The sequence below is a fragment of the Sylvia atricapilla genome, chromosome 2 (assembly GCF_009819655.1).
Source record: "Sylvia atricapilla isolate bSylAtr1 chromosome 2, bSylAtr1.pri, whole genome shotgun sequence".
Taxonomy (NCBI): Eukaryota; Metazoa; Chordata; class Aves; order Passeriformes; family Sylviidae; genus Sylvia; species Sylvia atricapilla.
In genome coordinates, this window is record NC_089141.1 from 46,367,930 (window position 1) to 46,388,950 (window position 21,021).

Here is a 21,021-nt window from a genome sequence, read left to right on the forward strand (position 1 = left end):
CCTGTTCCACACAGGTAAGGCCAGCAGAGCCATCCCATTGTTATCTGCTAGTTAGAGGGCAAGTGAAGTGATAGCACCCATGCAATACATGCAGCCTAGACATCGAGCACGTGATACACTCTGTGTGCCCTGATTGCTGCCCTGCCATTCAGTCTAATCTCTTGGACTGTACATCCCAGGTGTTTCTCCTTGCTTTGCTTTCTGTGTATAGACAGGAGTATCCTCAGAAGCAACTACTTTTACCTGGTTTTGTCAGAACATGTAACTTAATGCAACTGGGCTGTTTTGTCCTGGACAACCTACTTATTTCTGTTCGTGAGCTGATTTCTAAAGATGTGTTAGAAGGTGCTATCAAATAGCATGTTCTAAATGTTTCATGTTCTAAATCAGATTTTTCAAAATATTTCTCTGTAAATGGTTAGAACCTATGCTGAGCTATGTCTTTTGGTTCTTATTTCAGTTTATGCAACTTGGTTTTCTTGCAATGCACTTCAAAATATCTGCTTTTCTTTCTGATATGAAGGAAGAGTTGTGTTCCCAAAATCCTTGAAATTTTTTTTTCCTTTCACTGTGTCAGTGTGTCAGTCTGTCTGGTGGAAGATGTTTGCTTTAGCTGCAAAGGCTACCTCTCCTGAATCACCTGACATCAGCATTTGTGAAGTTAATTTTTTGCTGAAATAGCTTATAGCTTAGCTCTGCTACTCTTTGAAGTGTTTTCTGCAAGCTCTCAGGACCACAAGAACAGATGTTGGTTCTCAAACTGATCAGTGCAAGAATGGGTGATACAGGTCATTGTAGGACTTGACTAGAAGTATGCTTATTTTTCTTGTGTTTTCATCTGTTGTGACTGTATTCATCATCGCAGAGGAGAAGTGGAAACACATCTTTCTCTCTTTGGGGCAAATAGTTCTTGGTTTGCTCCAGAGCTCTGTGTTCCCTGATTACTGAAAATAACACAAACATTCATCTCGATTGCTTGAAAAGTGCTGCTGTCACCCAAGTATCTCAGAGTTTTAGCCCTCATTTTCAATTCATAGTTCAGTTAGCAGGATGAGTTTTACCAAGTTTTCCCTTTGAATTCCTACTCTGCTGTATACCCATCCTGTGCTGAGTGCTCTTGGATCAGCGGAGGCTGACAGGCCATGCTGGAAAGCTGCTCACAAACATTCCTCAGGCAAGGAAATGGAGATCTTCCACTGAACATGAGAAGAGCCTTGTCCTTGAACTGCCTATCTGCATGAGGGGAGGTTAAATTTGCATTCTTGATGGAAATAACAGTTGCAAAATCCTTCTGACCATGGATTTGCATGTATTTCTGTATCCATAAATCTGATTTGGAAAATACTCATCCCACTTTCATGGTTTCCGGTCCCAGCTTAACCTTCCATGCTGTGTTGCTTCAGTCAGCACTTAGTTCACTACCAGATAGCTGTTATTTGTTTGGAGACACAGTTCCCGTGTCAGGTTTTGGAGGTTCAGCTGCCTCTGGGGAGGTAGCAGAGCATGAGAGCCAAAACCCTCACAAAATGATCTTGCATGCCCATGCATTCTCACATCTCCTTGCAGCTGAAGGCAGAATTGCAAAGGAAAGGCTGTGATCTGTCTTGATAGTGTTTCTCACTTGAGATGCTCAGCTCAAGCTCTTCTGTCCAGCAGCTTACTGAACTTCTTCTCCCACTAGAGCTCCTCTCGTTTTTACTTTATTCAGCCTTAAAAATCCCACCTGAGGTACTTTCCATAGCCAGAAATAAACATGACTTGTGTTAAGTGAGGTGATCAAGCCCACAGAGTAAGTTATTAACATCAAGAGAGATGCTTCCCAGTGCCAACTTGATATCTGCCATGAAAAACTGCAGACAGGACGTCACACTGGAAGATTAGAGGGAGTCATTTGAGATATGGCTATGAAACACATAGAAGGCAGAAAAATCCCTATAGATAATTTGGGACATATTTAATTTGCTTTATAGACAACTTGCCAAGGATGGTGACAGCAAGAGGAGACCCCTTCACCTCTTGAGGGTGTTGGCGTTTAGGATAATCATTCTAATGGGGTGCTGTTCAGTTGAGAAGCAATTAGGGTACAAATAAAGGCTTCAGCAAGGGCAAGGTAAAGAACATGGCAATGCTCATGAGGCTTCAGCTTACAGACATCATATACAAGGTCACTGTGCTCTGGGAAAAGCCAGGTGATAGTCCTTGCCCCATTAGGAGCTCTTTGAGCCATCTGCCCCCCACCTCTCTCAGCTCTGTCATGCAATACATCAGCAGGCTGAGTCCCCATTATTTTGCAAATAATAATTTTGCAAACAGTTCTTCACCACTGAGTTATTTCCAACATTATTATGAAAATTAGTTTCATAATTTTAAATTCCATGTTAAATGCCCAATTTTCATTCTAAGAGCATGTTTTATCCAATATGGTTGGAAATTTAGCTTCTGGTGGGTTACCTACCAGAAGCCAAATTAGGGTTACCTAATATATATGTTTGACAACTAAAAGCAGTGAAATACCATTTACTCCAGTCAAGGCAAACTCAGCTGCAGTAAACTTCTACCATTATTTACATAACTGTGAGCAAATAAAGCTGTTTGGAGTAAAGTCACTTAGCCATGAACAGAACAGCTGTTTCACTGTAAATGTAAAACAGTTAGTTCTTCTGCCTTGCCACATATCACAGATAGTATTATGTTAAATATAGAGAACAAAATCACTGTGGTTACAAACCCAGAAAACAAATTGACGCATTGCATTCAGAAAGTGCTCTGGACCACTGACTCAATCTTGATCAGGATTTCTTATTGTAGTTCCTCTGATGATTCATATGAAAAGATCATCATTAGGGATCTCACTTTGCCTTTAGCCAAGTCTAGTGACAAACAATGTACCAAAGGAGTCCCAAACCCACAGGGTGCTCTGGAACACAGGCTGCCCACAGCCCTCTTCCAGCTGCACTCCTCACTCCCATGATGGCCATGGGCTGTGTGATCATTATTATAATTTAGATTAATGAAATGTCGAGACATCTGAACATTTAATAAACAGCATCTCTCCACCTAAGGGCTTTTGGACCTTTTGCTTTCTTATGTACCTCTTCATCATCATTAAGTTAAAAGAACAAAAATACCATCAGCAGTGCCTCTACACACGACCTTACTACATTCAGCTGAAGGCATCAACATGGCAAAACTGGCTGAGGTGCTGGAAGTGCCACATTCAGTAGATCCCTTTGCTCTTTGCAGCCCACTGGAGCTCTCTGGCAGTGGCTTGTCAGTGTGCCACAGCCTGCTAACCATGTGTCCATGTCTGCACTCACTGTTGTTGGAACAGGTGGAAGATCTCACAGCTGTACATGAAGCTGCAATATCACAGTTGGAAAATAACCACATAGTGGCCATTACAGTGCTGCAGGATGAGAATGACTGCAAGATTCAAGGTAAGCCAAAGACAACCCAACAACTACACAGCTGCTCCAGAGCAGGAATTAGTGCTGTAGTGACACCGTGCTTCTTCCTCCAGAGCAGATTACACAGAAAAATAATGTTGGTCTAGTGCATTCACATGAGGTGGACCACCAAGTTCATGCTAGGGCAGAGGGAGAGACATCTGCAGTCTACAGCATCTAACTTTGACCTGAGATTATCTGAGGGGGGGTCTCTGGGTCAAAGATAAGGCTTTCTCTATGTGTTGCTGAAAATAGTATCCAAATTCCACATCACTTCACACACAAGCTTTTTCAAGAGCCTAATCCTCGGATGCTCAGGAGGATGGAGCTCTCGGGATATCTCTCAATTTAGGTGTTTAAATACCCACAGTGCTTCTAAAAACAAGACTCATTATTTCCAGTAGCAAACGTCTGGCCATGCTGAGCAGACTAAAGCCTCTCACTGGTGCAAATCTGCACCTCAACGCTGTCACCTTTATTTTGGCCACAGGATTGATGCTGCAGACACAGCTCTTCCCTCCATACCAGTTCAGTGACTAAACATATAGTTTTGTGCATGCTTTAGCTGACATTTAACAGTAAACTGTACAGTCTCCCTATTTTTTTCTACATTTTAAATATCTCTAGTAGGTTTTCCCACGTTTCCCAGACCAAGCCATATTGCTTAGCTCTGCATTATGTCAATTAGAGACACGGTCCAGAGCATAATGTGAACTGAGAACAGTCTATTCCCCTCTCTCATGAGCAAAAGAAGGTATCTAGCGCAGCATTTGTAAATCAACAATAAAATAAATAAGTAAATAAAAAAATAAATAAGCAAAAAGCTGATTCTTGCTCGAGGGTATTTTCATCTCTCCGTTTTTTTAGTATTTTCCAATGATAAAAATCAGTTGTGGTTCATCAAGGGTCTGGTGGCCAAAATTTGTGCTCCTGGTGCGGGTGTGAAATGCCCTCCTGTGCCTGGAAGAGGCACTGCAGCCGCTGCACTGGAGCGATGGAACCATCTCCGCTGTGACTGTGCCTGCCGAGCAGGGGTAGAGGGCAGAACCATCGCCTCGGGGGGGAAAACACAAAAATACAGTGTCCCCAGACTAAAAAGGCAGCTGCTACTGCACTGAGTGATGATTTAATGCCAATGATTTAGAGATTAAACTTTATTTCACTTCAGTTATTAAACTTTATTTCACTTCAGTTATTAAACCTTTGGTTATTAGTATGCCCAGGGTGAGTTATTCTAGCAGAAAAACCTTTAATCAAGTTTTTTGTCTTCTCTGTCTCACTACTGTAATCTGTCTCACCTCTTAGCTCATCTACCATAGCTTGGGGAGAAGCACTGTCATTTGTATTTTCGCATCTCAGGTGATGGCCCTCCTCTCTATCCTCCCAAAGAAATTGCAACTCAAGCTTTTAAATATATCCAATTTTAAATCCTTTGATCTAGGGATAATCAGTCTGAACTGGCAAATGGCCCATTGTCAGACAAACCCTTTTCAGAGTGACTGGGAGCTGAGAATTCTGAGCAGTTCTGAAAAATCAGAATCTGGTCACATAGAAACAGAGGTATCTGCAAACAGTGAAAGATCAGGAAATTCTGATTTTCAGAACAATTTACCTAAGGTCACAGAGCATATTGCAACCATTTTCCTATTCCACATCCATGTCCTAAAACTGCATCCCAAATTGTGCTTGGCTCATGACATGTGTGCTCTCAGGCCCTGGTTTGCTGGACTTCATTCACTAATGTCATGTCTGTGTAACTTCTCCAGAACTGAACACTGCTCACAAACTGGAAAAGGCACAACTAGAAGAGACTTTTGAAAAGCTGCGTCTGTCACTCCAGGTGAGCAGTTCCTTTATTTCCCACCCTGAACTGGTGCTGGGGAGCAGCTGACAGAGCAGCCCCAGACATGATGCCTGCTGCCAGCACACCAGGTTGTTGCCTCTTACCAGCTCTGGTACCTCTGCTGCTCTGCCTATCCAAACTAGGATAGAGCAGCAAACCCTCAGGATTTTTCCTTCCCCTTGGCTGGTCCACAAGAGAGAGAAAACTCAAAGGGACTTAAAGGCATCTGGATAAAGAAAGAAATGTCTTTTTGACCCTACTGTCTGCTGGCAAATTTGAGCTCTTCCCTGCTTGATGGGGAGGACTCCAGCACCTGCAGTGGCTGTGAGCATCACCTTGTCTGCATGGTACCCGCCAGCTGGCACCCGCAGGGCTCAGAAACAGTGACCTCTCCTTGCCTGTGCCTGGGTCTGTGTCTGTGCTTTAAACTCCTCCCTGCTGCCTGAGTGTGGGAAAGCCGGTCTCACGCTGTAGACACATCTCCAGTCCCACCGGAGGGCAGTGCAGACCCTGATGTGGGTTTCCCCAGGGCTGGCCCGGCTGTGCAGCCCGGCTGTGGATGGCCAGGGTGAGCACATCACAGTTCCCACATGCCAGTGTTTAACACCAAGGTTAAAGTCGTCTAATCCTTCTAAAAACTCCGTGCTCTTCTCACTCCCTAGATGAAGAAATCACAAGGAGTGAAGGGCAAAACTGCACCCCTGTGACACAAGCTAAGTTTGGAAATGTGTGAACAAGTAAAGATGCCACAGCAAATAATGCAAGTCCTGTTTGTTTTCACAGGCAGAGATTAATTACAATTTTTAAATGCCCTGACTAGCAGATATTGCTGCACTGCTGCAACAGCTCGGGGCATGTCAGCAGTTTTGCAATAAGGGCTGATGTAATGTTCCAGACAAGAAATCACAACTGTGAAAGCTAAAAATACCATGTTCACAGCAACTGTGGATTTTACAGGTGTTGTATAGACAGAAATGTCTTTGATGGTAACAGAAATATGATTACTTAAAATAACATGTTCCCATGTATAGCTTTGAGATTAAAGGATGAGAGTTTAAACCCCACACCACTAACTCATCACTGATTATTACCATGTTAGAAAGGGGAAGGAAGCAGGAATCTCCTGCCTCATTTAGACTCTAAGGACCACACAGATGCATGTGATATAAATGCCAGCTCTTCCAAGGAGAAGGACATGTCTATTCTCATCCAGCACAAGGTGATGGAGTGATTTAGCATCAGCCACAGGTGTTACAGAGATTTTGTGATTCCCTGAGGCTGATCAAATACCCCATTCTATGCTCAAGTGGCCTTACATAAAAGACTATCACCTTACAGGGGTGTGTAAGCTTTATTTAGCTTCCCTAGTAGTTTGGCAGTGCAGACTGATGGGTACAAATGTAAGTGGGCTGATAACACAATTGATGTGCTAATTGGTGTGTTTCCCCCTCCCAGGACCAGATAGACACCCTCACCTTCCAGAATCAATCTCTTAAGGCCAAAGCAGATCGGTTTGAAGAGGCTCTGAAGAAAAACACTGAGGAACAGCTGAAGGTAGATGAGCACTCTAACTATATCAAGATACTGCATCAAGATACATTTCTAAGTATTACACATCACCTCATTCAATGAAGAGAAATTGAATCCTCACTCCAGGGACAGGGGGCAGGTCCCAGGCTGAGACCTCAGATACTGAGCTCTGAGGAAGAGACACAAATCTTAGCCTAAGGGGTGTCAAGGAGACTCTATCAGGGGTCAAATAGGCTGCAGAGGACCAGATCCAGGTAGTTTTCACACCAATGATTCTCCTAAACCACAGGGTTACATTAAGGAATCTCTCTCTTATGGCTGAAGATGTATGTATGACTGACATATCCAAACCACTGATGTATTTCCTAGATTGTGCAAGCTCCGTATCTACACTTAGAAAAAGATTTGAAGAGCTTAAAACATGTTCTGGAAATGAAGAACCTGCAGATTCACCAACAGGAGAAGATGATTATGGAGCTAGAAAAACAGGTGAGTTATCATTTTTCCTACAGAGGAGACATCACAGAGGCAATAAAGGAAAAGTTTGGTTACAGCAGATGAAGTTGAGTACACACATGAGGCTGGGGCAAGACACAGTCAAAGAGGTTCACATCCATTGATCTGTGTTGCTGCTTCATACAGTACCTACTCAGCATGGTAGGTTAGACAGCAAGGTGAGAAGTGGAGGAAAAATGGAGGAAAGGGAAATTTGTGGTACTCCAAGGTATACACCAGCCTGCACCATATGCCCCTACAGGATTCAGGTGGCCTTTTAGGGCTGCAGAGGGCATGTGGACAAGATTGAGCCATGTGTCTTGCTGCTGCTCCTGCAGGCATTTAGGGAGCCATGTGTGGCTTAGCAATATTCAGCAAGCAGTCAGTCTCTAGCAAGGCTTACTCTAGAAAAGGTCTCTCCAGCCTTCCAGTGATGCTTTTCTGCAGACTATGCTGTTTTCTCATCCTCTGCTAGTGGAATTCCCCAAAGAAGAACTCCCCAGTTCACCATCAGTTACATTTTTTTGTGGGAATAGGGATTCATTTTGTACAGCATAACCTGCAGTGATAGTAAAATACAGTGTGGTGACAGGATGAGGCAATACCTCAGCTGGGAGCTGTGGCAGCTGGTTCAGCACAGCATTCAGCAAGATTTGTTTCCATTTCCATGGAAATCTGAGAACTCTTGATGATTATTCTGCTGAACAGATGCTTTAGTAAGTGGATGTAGAGAAAAGTGCCTCTGCAACTGAGGCTTATTATCTCTGAATCTTCCAACGTGCTACTCTTGGAGCTAAGCCAGCATTCGGAATCACTGGGGAAAAAAAAAAAATCCCAAACAGCCTATATAATTCCTGGTCATTTAGCTACCTGTGCTCATTAACCACATGTAAGTGCACAGTCCTGCTCCTGCCCTTCATCACAGTAAAACACTGAGTCTGCTGTGCACAATAGCTTTCCATTTCAAGATATACCTTTGTAAGTCCCAGAACATCTACAGGACATCTCCAAATGCTCTGGTGTCTCACAAGGGAGCAAGAGGGCATTTCAAGCACAGGGTCAGCCTTGGCTCCTTGGCAGCTGAAAGGGAGGCTGGAAATGAAGCTGGCATATCTGCTGGTGGTGAAAACTATTGAAGAAGCAGGGAGACACCCCATGATGGTGATTCCCCTCTCAGAGCATTTCAAAACAGTGCCAGAATCCATGTGCTGCTGTAACAAAAGAAATGGACAGACCAGAATATCTGAGAATCAAGAGTAGCCTTTACAATTACCTGCACATACCAGAAAACACGACCTAAAACTGATGTTTCCACCATTAAGTATGAGTTATTGCTATCCCCCGTGCACGGTATTTTGCTTCTTTATAAAAGGTTGAGAAATTCAATAACCAAGCTCACACAGAGATAAGGTTACCCTGTGCTATCTTGTTTTCTTTCAAAAGTGTTGAATTCAGCAAAATTCAAACTGCTGGAAAACCAAGGACTAAGGTGATAAAGTATGTTAAATTCAAATCTTGGGGAAAACAGGGCACCTGAGGCCGTACATCTTACTGATGTTCTAACACACTGTTACTGATGTCCTCAAATTCTGCCCTTGAACTGTGCTGAATTAAAGCTACCTGTGCTTGGGATAGGATTAATTTCAATTCATTACAGCTTAAAGTTAAATGTCTGGTTTAAGCCTGTCATTTAAGCCGACACTGTCAGCAGCAGTGAGAAGAGTCTCCAGAGGCCAGCCCACCTCAGGAGAATGCAGCAGCACTCTAAGGCTACTGCTGGGCTTCATCTGCCCTGGTGGGTGACTCTCTCCTCCCCATAACTGAGGACTCATAATCCTGGAGGCTGGATATCAGACTGTAATGTCTGGGAGACACATGTCATCCCATCTTGCACTCCTCTTTCATCACTAGACTGACCACTCATACCACAGTGCGGGGCAACTTTCCGTGCTGGCTGCTCCTCAAGTGCCACCAGCACTTTCTCCAACATCTGGTAACGCTGGCTCCTTGGGGGACAAAAGTTGTGGGGGCACCACTGAGGAAAATATCTATTTGTGTTGAACAATACTAAGACCCTCCTCCTCCTCAGTTATAAGTAAGGGCTGGTTCAGCTCTGCCCCTGCTCAGTGCTCTGCTGATGGCCCCAGGTACTTCACCAGTACGATGTGGTGGTGTGAGTCAGATCTCTTAAGTCTCAGCTGCAGTCAGGAAAACCACCTCCACCTATCCTCACATTTTAGAAGTTGCTCCACAGACTAATATAGTACAAATTATCTTGGCTCAGGTGCTGAGTGTTCTTTAGACTTAACAAATCTTCTTTTGCTGCAGGTTGAAAAAAATTTAAAGCTGGAAGAAAAAATCACCATGCTGCAACAGCAGAACGAAGAACTCAGAGCCAGGATTGAGCAAAATACTGTCATAACGAGGTCTGTGCTGGTATTTGCAATCTGTCTGAGCTTGAAAGGAGACCCCGGGTCTAAATTGTCCAAGGCTGACACTTATTTCAGAAGGGGAAAAACTTATTTCCTTCTGAAAATGTATTTGTGTTCTGCTCAGCTTGTTTTATTAAAAAAAAAATATATATAAATATTGGGGTTTGCTTCCTTTAACATAAGGAAGGCCATGTATCTGTCTATGTATTTCCATGATTTTGACATGCTGTAGAGAACAAGCTTGCCAGTCATTCTGATCACAGTATCAGTGCCCTGAGACTCACTAGTCAGTGAGTAATGAGGATGTGAAATGGGAAAATTTTGGGAAAGACATCCTAACAATGCCATTGTAATCCAGGCAGGATTAACCTTTGACAGGTTTTTTCATCAGCACTGCCTTTTTACAACCTTATCACAACATGACAAGGGTGACAAGGCTCCTTGTTAGGTGACATATAAAGACCAGCGTAGGACAGTCCCTGTCCCAGAGAGTTTATATCATGCTGTAAGGCTGGAGACCACAGTTGGAGCCAGCTGGAAGAGGTGTCAGAGGGAAAAACTAGAGCTGGTCCTGGCCCAGCACTGCAGCTACCTAGCTCTCATTGCATCCAGAATGGATGACACTGGACAAAAATTTAATTTTTACTGTCACGTGTCTCATCTCTAATTTTAGTTTTTGTCTTTCTCATGCCTCATTTCTTAATGACTCAGCCTTTTGAAATTGCCCCCAGCATGTAGATATTCTTAAAAGGCAGCATTGCTTGTACTGACATTCAGAGTGAGGTGAGGATTATGTTTTCTCTCACCTGATTGTAAATACCTGTAGTACATATCTCACTGTCTGAGGTGGATGTCTACAGTATTTCTGTGCTGGGAGAGGAAAACTGGATATTTTTAAGGTCTGGTTCACCAGAGCAGTTTGAAAAACATGCTTTTGGGCTGGATGAATTGTGGCCTGGAAGTGGCAGTCTCTCTCCACGCCTGACAGCAGCCAGAGTGCCTGGTTCAGTGCTTGGCATCTCTGCATTGCAGCTCCCTGTCTCTGGCTGGGAGAACAGCACCCTCCCTCCACTCCCTGCTGGCAACACTTTGCTTGCTGCCTGCAACTGTGTAGGTACTGCTTTCAAAAACACCTTTTAGGAGAAATTCTGAATTCAAGGTCAGCCTGAGAAGTCAACTTCAAGGAGAATAATTTTCAGCAAGTAACTCTTTGGGGACAGCTGTGGGGCAGCTCCAGGGACAGCCAGGGCTTTAAAGTTGGAGTTATTAAAGCATGCATTTTCCTGGCAGCAATAACCACCCTGACTGCTGATTTCTGTTGTACTGGCACTGCCTGGGAAGTGCAGCGTGAACAAGCTCAGGGAGGTGCCCTGGATTAGAGCTATTTCTGCCAGCCTGCAGTCTGGGTGCCCAAGCAGCTGTGGCAGCCCAGCAGCAGTGAGGGGAGGGAGGGGAGCCAGAGCAAAGCCAGGCTCTGCAGCACCATCAGGAGGGGGTCCCAGAGGCACTGGGGTGTGAGGGGTGAACCACAGAGATATTTCCAGTTAAGGACAAGGGCAGGTACAAAGGGAAGGACAAGAAAGAGCCTTTCAGATAGATCATGACCCAGTTTTGGATGCCGAAACTACACAGAACCCCTGCTGGGACTTCCCCAAGCACTTGAACAGATCATCTGATTTCAGATCCTCCCTCCAAATCAACCAGCATTTTTTTGGTCCTTTGGATTGGGGATGTCTGAAGAATGATTGTTTCCAACCCCCAAGAGATAAAAGTAGCTCTGCTAGCCACTATTCCATAGTTCAGAACTTTTGGGGACTGGGAGAAGAAAGAGATGGATTCTTGATTACCTGAGCTACATTTCTGTAGGAATTTAGGCTAAAAAAGCAAATTCTTAAAAAATGTCTTTTAAACAAAATAAAAAATACCAACTCCACCCTCTCATAGAATTCTGGTGAGTGGACCAGCACTCCATGACATCTGCTACCGCCCTCAGGCAATACCCAGAAAAGCAGCTGTACAGAATTTTTTGTATGCATCCAAAATCCACACCCAGCTGCTGCTGAACACTGAAACCACCCAGGGGAAGGTCGGGTTCCTCCCTCTTCATTTCTATAAAATCCTAAATTGCCAGTAAATCAGGCTAGGTGCCTGCCCAGAGCTGCCACAGGTTGATCACATGAGGAGCTGGCTCTTGCCCAAGAGTCGTGGGCCTGCAGAAGCGTGGTGCTCCTGCATGCAACCTTTGGGACATAGGTGCTGTCAGCACATGCCCAAAACACAAAACACACCTCTATCAGGTCCCACAGTCTACCTGCCCTGTCACATTTGTTTCAAAACCCATCACCTGGCTGATGAGTGCACACTCACTAAGGCTGTGGTGCCCATAGGAGTTTCCTATGCCCATAGGGAATTTCCATGCCCCAGCTGAAAAAAAGCCGTTAATTCACTGGGGAGAACACCTCCTTGGTCGTTACTGGTGAAGTTTCTCTAGGGTTGCAGTCAGGAATAGAGGCAATTTTGGGACCAAGGATGAAAGAGCTGGAGAAGGACCCATAACTTCATGACCTTTTACGGAATCAGGGAAAGCCTTGAAGTTGAGCTGTGTCCTGCATCAGGACATCAGCTGAAATTCAGAGCATAGCAAGGCCAGACTGTTTTTCGATTGCATACTGTAGCAGCGAGTTGAAAAAAATCATGGATGCAACTGCTGCCACCCCTCTTGGCACTTACTCTGACACTCCACAAGTGCCACAAGGCCAGGGAGAAAGGCTGGGGCTCATCCCACCTAAGCTCTGGCAGCTGAGATGCCTCAAAGAGGTGTAGAGCAAAGACATGGGTGCATCTGGATGCAGAATCAGACACTTGGGGGAAGCTGGGACTTGCAGAGATGACTTTCTCACTCACCAGTGATCTGGGCACAGCTGTGCCACAGCTTTGGCAGCTCAGCTGCAGCCCTAGAGGCAGGGGAAGGGGAGGGGAAGGGATGAGGTGCTCAATTGTCCTGCCTGGCCCTGGCTGCATGAATGCCACCATCTTTGCCCTGGAGCGCCTAACAGGTTGTCCTGCTTCTCTCTCCAGGCAACTGTCAGAGGAGAATGCAAATCTTCAAGAATACGTTGAGAAAGAGGTGGAGGAGAAGAAGAAGCTCAGCAGGACTAACGAGGAGCTCCTCTGGAAGCTGCAGGAGGGAGATGCTGTGAGCCCTGTCAAACTCCCACCCGCACCGTCCACTCCTTTTTATCGCTGCTCATCAGGGAACTCCTCTCCAGCAAAAGTCAGAACCTTGAGGCGATGAATCAGCAGCTCTGTGCCGAAGGCTCCCTGCCTTTTATGCATTTCCAATCTGCAAATTCTTACCATCCAAGGAAGTACTACCATCAACAGGCGCCCAGGGTTCATGGCTGCAAGCATGTTCAGTAGCTGCATAGCTTTACACTAGGCAGGGTATTCTTACAGTCCCCATATAGAAACTCTTGGTTCTGACATGTTGATTAGGGTAGCAAAAAAGATAGCCAAGAACTAGAACAGCAGAAGGTTAGGATAGCAAAAGGCGTAGTTTGATGTGTTTTTTAACTATGGTTAGAGCCAAAAGTTGGGAAATGCTCTATTAATGGTTCATTGGAATGAACTTTTGCTGCAGTATTTCAGGTTAGTTACAAATATAGTTCAAGTTGTGAATATTTCTGTATATGTGTCTGTGTTTATATACATGTACCTATTGTACCTCTTTATACCTATATATAGACGCACACACATATATATGTAGTTGCAGATGTTCTGAATTACATTTTTTATATTATTGGATACTATTAAGTGCTGATATATTTTCATTACAGTCAGCAGTTTTCTAACTCGTGCCTAAGACTTGTATCTAAAGAAAATGCATTTCTGTTTAGCCTCCCAGGAATATTTATACCCAACCTAGAAGAAAGTTACACAGAAGTAGAAGCGCCTTCCAAGTGACCACCAAGTGGTACTCTATGTAACATGAACACCAGCGAATTTGAAACTCTAAGACAGTACTGCCTTCAAAACCATCACCTTTGCATTGAACACCAGAAAAGATACGCATACCATCCACTGCTTTCTAACTCTTAGCATTGATACTGTAAGTGGAGATAGGCTAGAGATAAGAAAACTGAGAGTTTTAGCAAATTTGGTAGAGGTTACTGGTTAACATGGTTCAATTTTAGTGTCTTTATTTCAGTCCTAGTCAGATCTTGTTTTACCTTGTCGTGGTTAGGATGCAAACAAAATCTCTGGCTGTAGGTTTCTGTCCATTTTGTTTTATTTCAAGTCCCAGAAGCAAGAAGGAGGTAATAAGTTGTTTATCCTTGACCTTTTCTGGATGAGAGGTTTCCAATAGTAAGATGAGATACTGGGCATCTGCTAGGGCTCTGCTTCCTTCCACCTCAAAATGCCAAATAGAGCATAGCGAACTTCCTAGGTGCAGATGAGGTCAGAATTTCTTTCCTTCCACATATCTGCATTATTCACATTGCTACAGCTTATCCAGAGTTACAGAGCACTTTGAAGATTCATGGAAATGAGTGGCTAAACTACCTTTAACTTTCCCATCTGGAAGCAAAAATGTTCACCCAGGCTTGGGATGACCTCCCACCTGAGGAGATGGTGAGGCCAAGGAATAGTAGGGGTGAGACTGTCTGCAAGGCCCTCATGGGCTTTGCTAACTAGAAAAAATAACCCTGAGCATAATTAAGAAAACAAAGAGATCTGTGGGATGCTTTTCTACCCAGCTTAGGGCAAAGAGCTGCATGCAGGCCTGCTCTGTGCATTGGGGTCAAAGTCAGCAGGGCGACAGTACCTGGAGGAAATCCCTGAGGTGCAGGAGTGCTGCAGGGATGGTGGCTTTCTCACCCGGGTACGTGGTGGCACCAGCAGGCCCTGCACACACAGGGGTGGCATTGCACAGCCTTGCCATCCTGCTCGAGTGGGAGCTGTGCTTCAGCTTTCCTGGGAATTACTCAGGATTCACAGACTACAGCTTAGATACAGCTTCAACCACCATCAGAGCACCTGTGGCACGTTCCACAGTGCTAAAAAGAAAGATGATTTTTTTCTCCTTTTTAGAGAAATTTATTTTTGTAGCAGCTTTTGCATGGTACTGTGATACTGAGTAAATTGAGCATCTTATTAGAATAGATCACACCACCCCAGCTACTACTGTTGAAATGCATTACTAGATTTTAGTGTGTCCAGCAAGTTCAACCTGAAAGATAGATACCTAGCACGCACATGCACACAGAGCCCCTTCTTACCAAGAACAACTTTAATCATTTTGATATTCGCCAACTGCACAGCTATTTGCAACACCTACAGCATTGTCATCTTTCATTCCACCAATATAATTCTGATACAGTGAGATCACAGACTCACAGGGTGATTTGGGTTAGAAGGGAACTTTATCTAGTACATCCCCCACTGCCACGGGCATGGACACTTTCCAATAGACCACGTTGATCAGACTTTCATCCAATCTGGCCTTGAACACTTCCAGGAATGGGGCATCCACAACTTCTCTGGGCAACCTGTTCCAGTATCCTACCACTCTTATTCCTTATGTCCAATCTAAACCTATCCTCCTTCAGTTTAAAAATACTGTCCCTTGTCCTATCACTACAGGCCCTGGGAAAATGTCTCTCTACATTTTTCTTATAGGCCGCCCCCGCCCCCCGAGGTTCTGGAAGGCTGTTAAAAGATCTCCCGAGTCTTCTCTTCTCCAGGCTGAATAACTCCACGTGTCTCAGCCTGTCTCCATAGCCAAGGTGCTCCAGCCCTCTAAGATCTTTGTGGCCCTCCTCTAGACCCACTCCAAGATGTCCACATTCTTCTTATTCCTAGAGCTCGATGTAGCACTCCAGGTTGGGTCTCACAAGAGTGGAGTAGAAGGGCAGAATCCCCTGCCTTGCCCTGCTGGCCGCACTGCTTTGGAAGCAGCCCAAGATACAATTGACTTTCTGGGTTTTGAGCACCCATTGTTGGTTCATGTCCAGCTTCTCATCCACCAGTACTTCCAAGTCCTTCTTAGCAGGGCTGTTCTTCACCTCTTTATCCCCCAGCCTGTATTTATACCAAGGGTTGCTGTGACCTAGGTGCAGGACCTTGCACTTGATCTTGTTGAACCTCATGATGTTCACAGGGCCCTCTCAAGCCCGTCCAGATCCTCCTGGATGACATCATCTCCCTTGCAGTGTACCAACTGAACCACTCACCTTGGTGTCAACCCACAAACTTGCTGTGGATGCACCTGATCCCACTGTCTGTGTCATTTAAGATATTACATAGTATCAGTCCCAATACTAACTCCTGAGGGACACCACTCCTTACTGATTGCCATTTGGACATTGAGCTGTTCTGGATGCAACCATCCAGCCAATTCCGTAGTCAGCTTCCATCCATCAAAGCCACATCTCCCCAGTTTAGGATGCTGTGTGGGACTATGTCAAAGGCCTGGCAGAGTCCAGGTAGATTGCATCAGTTGCTCATCCCTCACTCATCAACACAGTCACACCATTGCAGAAGGACATCAAAGTAGTCAGAGTGACTTGTTGGTAGTTTCTAGGATTCTGCATTTTACCCTTTGTAAAAATGGTTGAGACAATACAACTGGAATTGTTACCTTGATGCTACTCAAAATTTTAAATGCACTAAAGGATATTATTAGCCCAGCACAGGCTGGCTGAACCTGTTATAATTTATTAATCTTTCCCCTTTTTATCTGGTGCTTTCCTTATTTCTTTGTTGGTTTAAAGTCATATTCAAGAAATGCTTCCAGCAGCGAATTGGGAGTGGGGCTGTTATGGTGGGAAAACTGGGACTGAACCCAGCTCCATCATCATTTGGTATCATTGCCAATCCCTTTCCCATCTAATTTTTGCCTCCCAATCCTGCCTCTCACTGGATTCTTCCTTAGCAAACCCTCTGGAGCCTGCCCAATCATTAGCAAAGCTGCAGGAAGTTCTGCCTAAACCAGAGGGACCCAGCAACCTGTCCCTGTGGGGAGTGTGAAGAGTGGCTCCTTCTGGTGCAAGCCCAGAAACAGATTTTTTTTCCCAAAAAAGGTTACTCCTTTTTTATACTTTCCCTCTGTCCTGTCTTTCTTTACCTCTCCATGCTGAAGTAGGTGCAAAAGAAAAGCCCAGCTCACTTGGACAGTGGGAAGAAGGCATGGGGCAGCCATTCCCAGGGAATGAAGACCCCTGGGTGGAAGCACCATGGGTGCCAAGCTGGTAAGCCCTGTTCTTGCCAGGGAGCTGCAACCATGCAAGGTGAGCTCGGCCTTCCCAGTAGGGTCAGGGCCATAGTTCTATGCTATGCTCCTTGTTCAAAGACAAGCAAGGGGAAGTGTTTGCTTTTGCAGGGCTGGAAACTTCCCAAATGCCATGGCCACTGTGGGGACTTTCCCATTTGAAAACAGGATGGCCTTTGGCAAGAAAGGGAATGTAGCCAGCACTAATCAGAAAGGGTTTCATCATCCCTGTCTTTAAGGAAGCTGTTTGATTTTGTTAATCTTTACTCAATGCAGAAGGGTGTAGCAGCAATAAAACCAGCCGACAGCTGCTCCCAAGGGGTTCCAGAGACAGGCACTGGGAGCAGGTATCCACCATGGGATGGCAGGAGACCCAGCAGTGAGTGCAGGGCATGGAAAACTCCTTTTTATTTTAGGAATGTTCCATTTGGCCCTACTGGGATTGCACCTCCAGTGACTGCTGGGAGAGATGGGTTGACTCAGTTGATGCACAGTGACAAAGGCTCATGGTGGTGGCAGGCAGGGAGAGGAAAGGAAAAACTGTCAAGTGCAAAATCAGGTATTTTGTCTCTGCACTGATGGTGGTTGTGTCCCATGGACACTCTGAGGAGCCTCTGTACAGTTTTCCCATGCAGCAGGAGTTCTGTGGTCCCGTTTATTATGTGGCTAACAATTACAAGGAAGAGTTTGTATTATTTCAATTATGATGTACAGATAAGTGTAATATATTCCTGATAATAAATCCGTGCGCCAGTGCACCTGTGGGCTGATGCACACAGATCAGTATGTGCTGCCATGTTTTCTGTGCACACAGAAACTGGGATGAATGGGAAACAAAGCAGAATCCCATTAGAGGGTTACCCCATTAAAGTAAAGACTGAAGCTAGACAGTCATTAGCTTCCTGGCAGCAAGGCTAGTCAGCTGCAGTACCTGACAGTGGCTCACATGCTATGTGTTTCCATGGACTCATTTTCTAGGTTGTTTCCAGTATGTCTGGGGCTCCCAGAACAATGATTGTGGTCTGCAATGTTTCCACTGAAGCGTCATGCTGCAGCACGTAGTAACAGGAAGATTTCTGCCAGTGGTTCAGGTGCATCAGCAAACACTTGAACTCCCCACTGTGCCAGTTCACTCAGTTTCAACACCTTATCCCCTGTCCCCTTCACCCTGTCCTCCTGCTGGGAGCCACAGAGCTGCTCAGACTTTGCCACAAGGATTAAAAACGGATGGGGTCATACCTCACCTCAGGAATGTGCCTGACAACATCCTCTTGAAAGATTTTTCACCAAGCCCTTGGCTTGCTCAGTGCAAATGAAGCTTTGGCAAGGACACAAGCTTCATGTTTTCATTGAACACAAGCTGGTAGCCAGGTAGGAAAAGCGTTCTTATATTTTTAGTACAATACGAACCTTGGATCCTGTCTGAGTTTTCATTTGTTGCACTCCCACCACATTTTTAGTCCCTTTTGGGAGGCTGTGGAGGGTGTTGACCTTGACTGTGTTTAAGCCATACAGGTTTCAACTTAAATGTCTTTTAATTTCTGTACTCATCTGTCCCTGCTTGAGTAAGATGTTGTATATGCATGAGGAGCAAAGGCTTGGTGGATGGTCAAGACCTGTGATGGGAGCAAACCCCCAACTTCATTCTGTGGGGGAAGATGCACTCATAACACACCCTGAAGTGCACCTAGGAAGCAATGAACACATTGCCTTCACGTCCTCAAATTCCAATCCTGACAAGAAAAGCCTCCCAGTGTTCTAGAATTAAAAGACTGAAACCCTTCAGTGGGCAGAAAGGCTATAAAGTCTCTTGGAAACAGAAATGGTTCACAATTCAGCCATGTAATCCAGGAGATGGTCTGATTCCCCTTTCTGCTGCATCAGATGCCTGGTGAGACCCTGGGCAAGTCATGCAGGGGTCTGTTCATATCTCCAACTTGATGACAGGCACAAGAGCCTGTTGCATCATCAGCAAGAGCCATGCTGACGAGGAAATTAAAGATTGTACAGTGTTCAGAGGCAGTAGTATGAAGGACATCTAGGAAAGTATCCACTTACATTGGGAAAGGGGATTTCTGCAGTATCTATACGGGATGCTCCAACCTTGGACGTGTTTGAGAGCAGGCTGGACAGGGTTTTGAGCAACCTGATCTAGTTAAAGATGCCCCTGCTGATGTCAGGTAAGATGAGGACCTTCAAAGGTTCCTTTTGAACCCAAACCCTTCCACAATTCTATGATTTGTTTCTCAGTACAAGCTGAAGCATTAATTTAGATCAGTGGCATTATTTCGGCATGGCTCACCTTCATGGTGCTTTAATAAGCCTTTTTGGGGTAGTGGATTAATTTGGCTAGGGAAAGCTATTAGAGAGAATTAAAGCAAAAAATCATCTTACAGCCAAACCCAAGACATTGCCATTCAAATACAGATGCTGGTCTCAACTCCAAATTTCCTGCCTCTCACTATAGGTAGGCTCTGGAGACATCTCCAGCCCCAAAGGGAAAGCTCCCCTCAGCAAGTCAGACTCTATAGCTTAATGGTGTTTTCTGGGCTGCACTCTCTGCCAGGACTGAGAAGACCCTGCACACCCCACAGCCTCGCCTGGGCAGGGTACAGACACCAGGCGTTGCCCATGTAAGAACTTCATGCCTCTGAGGATCCCCCTGTGCTTCCCCACCCAGGGCAGGAATGTGCTCCACCCACCAATGCCAAACCCAAGTTTATAACACCAGGCAGCCAGCACACACAGCTGATGTGGGGGGAGGAACATAGGGCTCCACTTGGTGCCAGAGCCAGCTCAGTTCTGCTGGCCACCCCCACCACTACAGCCACACCACTGGTGATTTCTGAGAAAAAGAGACAGGACTGCTCTTTGGAGACACCCGTTGTTTTCAAGCCTTTGAAGTACTTGCACCACATTGTTTCCTGCCTAAAGCTGGCAATTCCTCTGTGGAGCATACAGCTGGGAGAAACACCTGCTGGTGTTACCTATGTGCTGGCAAGTGATCACTCACCTGACAATTCACAAACCTTCCCAACATTTCACAGCAGTGACGTGCTTTAAAGCATATGAGCACGTGGCTAAAAAACCCTGTTAAATAAAACAAAAAAGGTAAGACCTGATATTTTAAAGAATGCAAATCTTGCAGGTGCTTTGTTATCCAGGTGAAATCTAGTATTTGGTGAGAAACTTTTTTTTTTTTTTTTTGTGCGTACACAGAGGGTACAGCTCACATAGGGTGAAGGATGGATCCTGGTCTATGCCTGACAATAGCACTGCAAAATTTGCTCCATGTATAATCAAGTAGCATATCCGTGGGGAGGTAATTCCTGGGGCTACTGAAAGAAGGACATTTGTGAGGCCTGATTTCATAGCAGCATTTGCACACAGAAGCAGTTCTCTTTCTACACACTGGAAAAAAAAAAAAAAAAAAAAAAAAAAAAAAACAGAGAGGGAGAGAAGGAAGCACCCCAGTTGAGCTGCCAGTGCTGCTGGGAATATGCCAGAGTTGTGTCTTTTCATCTCGTGGTCCCTTTTAACTGTGCTGCTAAACGAATTGCAAGCTGCAGTGACCAAGCTGGGGAGGCCTGCATTCTGCTTCCTTGTTCCTGCATAACTGATTACAGGTGTAATCTGGTTCAGGATCCCCACCACAAAGCTTCTTTCACTGCGGCCATTCTTTCAGTCGCCCGTACACCAAACACAGTCATTTACAGCTGTCTGAGCCGGTGTCTGTGTTCCTCTCCACTTCTGCTGAGGCTGCATAGCTGGCTTCCACACTATGCCATATTCCATAGGTAAAGTAGATGATAAAGCCTGTGGAAGCCAAGAGAGAGGGTACTGTTAGCTCTGTAAAGAAACCGAAACCCCTGCTCATGGCCACTGACACAAGTTAGACCAGCATAAGCCCAGCCATCCTTGTGGTTAGCTTCTAGGAGACAGTCACTATCTTCTTCAGGGAAAAAAGCCATTAACACAGGTACTAGTCTTTAAAAGTCAATCTAT

General features: G+C 45.1%; 2 protein-coding genes across 3 annotated transcripts in view; one reads left to right on the plus strand and one right to left on the minus strand.

The window, feature by feature from the left end:
• Positions 1 to 14,499, plus strand: part of MTUS2 (microtubule associated scaffold protein 2) — a 161,999-nt gene extending 147,500 nt beyond the window's left edge. Inside the window, exons 8-13 of the mRNA XM_066340362.1 lie at positions 3,332 to 3,437; positions 5,213 to 5,286; positions 6,745 to 6,843; positions 7,189 to 7,308; positions 9,643 to 9,740; positions 12,825 to 14,499. Of these exons, the coding sequence (XP_066196459.1) occupies positions 3,332 to 3,437; positions 5,213 to 5,286; positions 6,745 to 6,843; positions 7,189 to 7,308; positions 9,643 to 9,740; positions 12,825 to 13,041 (714 nt within the window). The 3' untranslated portion in view covers positions 13,042 to 14,499. The remainder of the gene's footprint in view (positions 1 to 3,331; positions 3,438 to 5,212; positions 5,287 to 6,744; positions 6,844 to 7,188; positions 7,309 to 9,642; positions 9,741 to 12,824) is intronic.
• A 4,151-nt stretch (positions 14,500 to 18,650) lies between these two features.
• SLC7A1 (solute carrier family 7 member 1) overlaps positions 18,651 to 21,021 on the minus strand; it is a 32,441-nt gene continuing 30,070 nt past the window's right edge. For both annotated transcript variants that reach the window (XM_066313135.1, XM_066313134.1), the window contains one exon: positions 18,651 to 20,832. In XM_066313135.1, the coding sequence (XP_066169232.1) occupies positions 20,796 to 20,832 (37 nt within the window). In that variant the 3' untranslated portion in view covers positions 18,651 to 20,795. The remainder of the gene's footprint in view (positions 20,833 to 21,021) is intronic.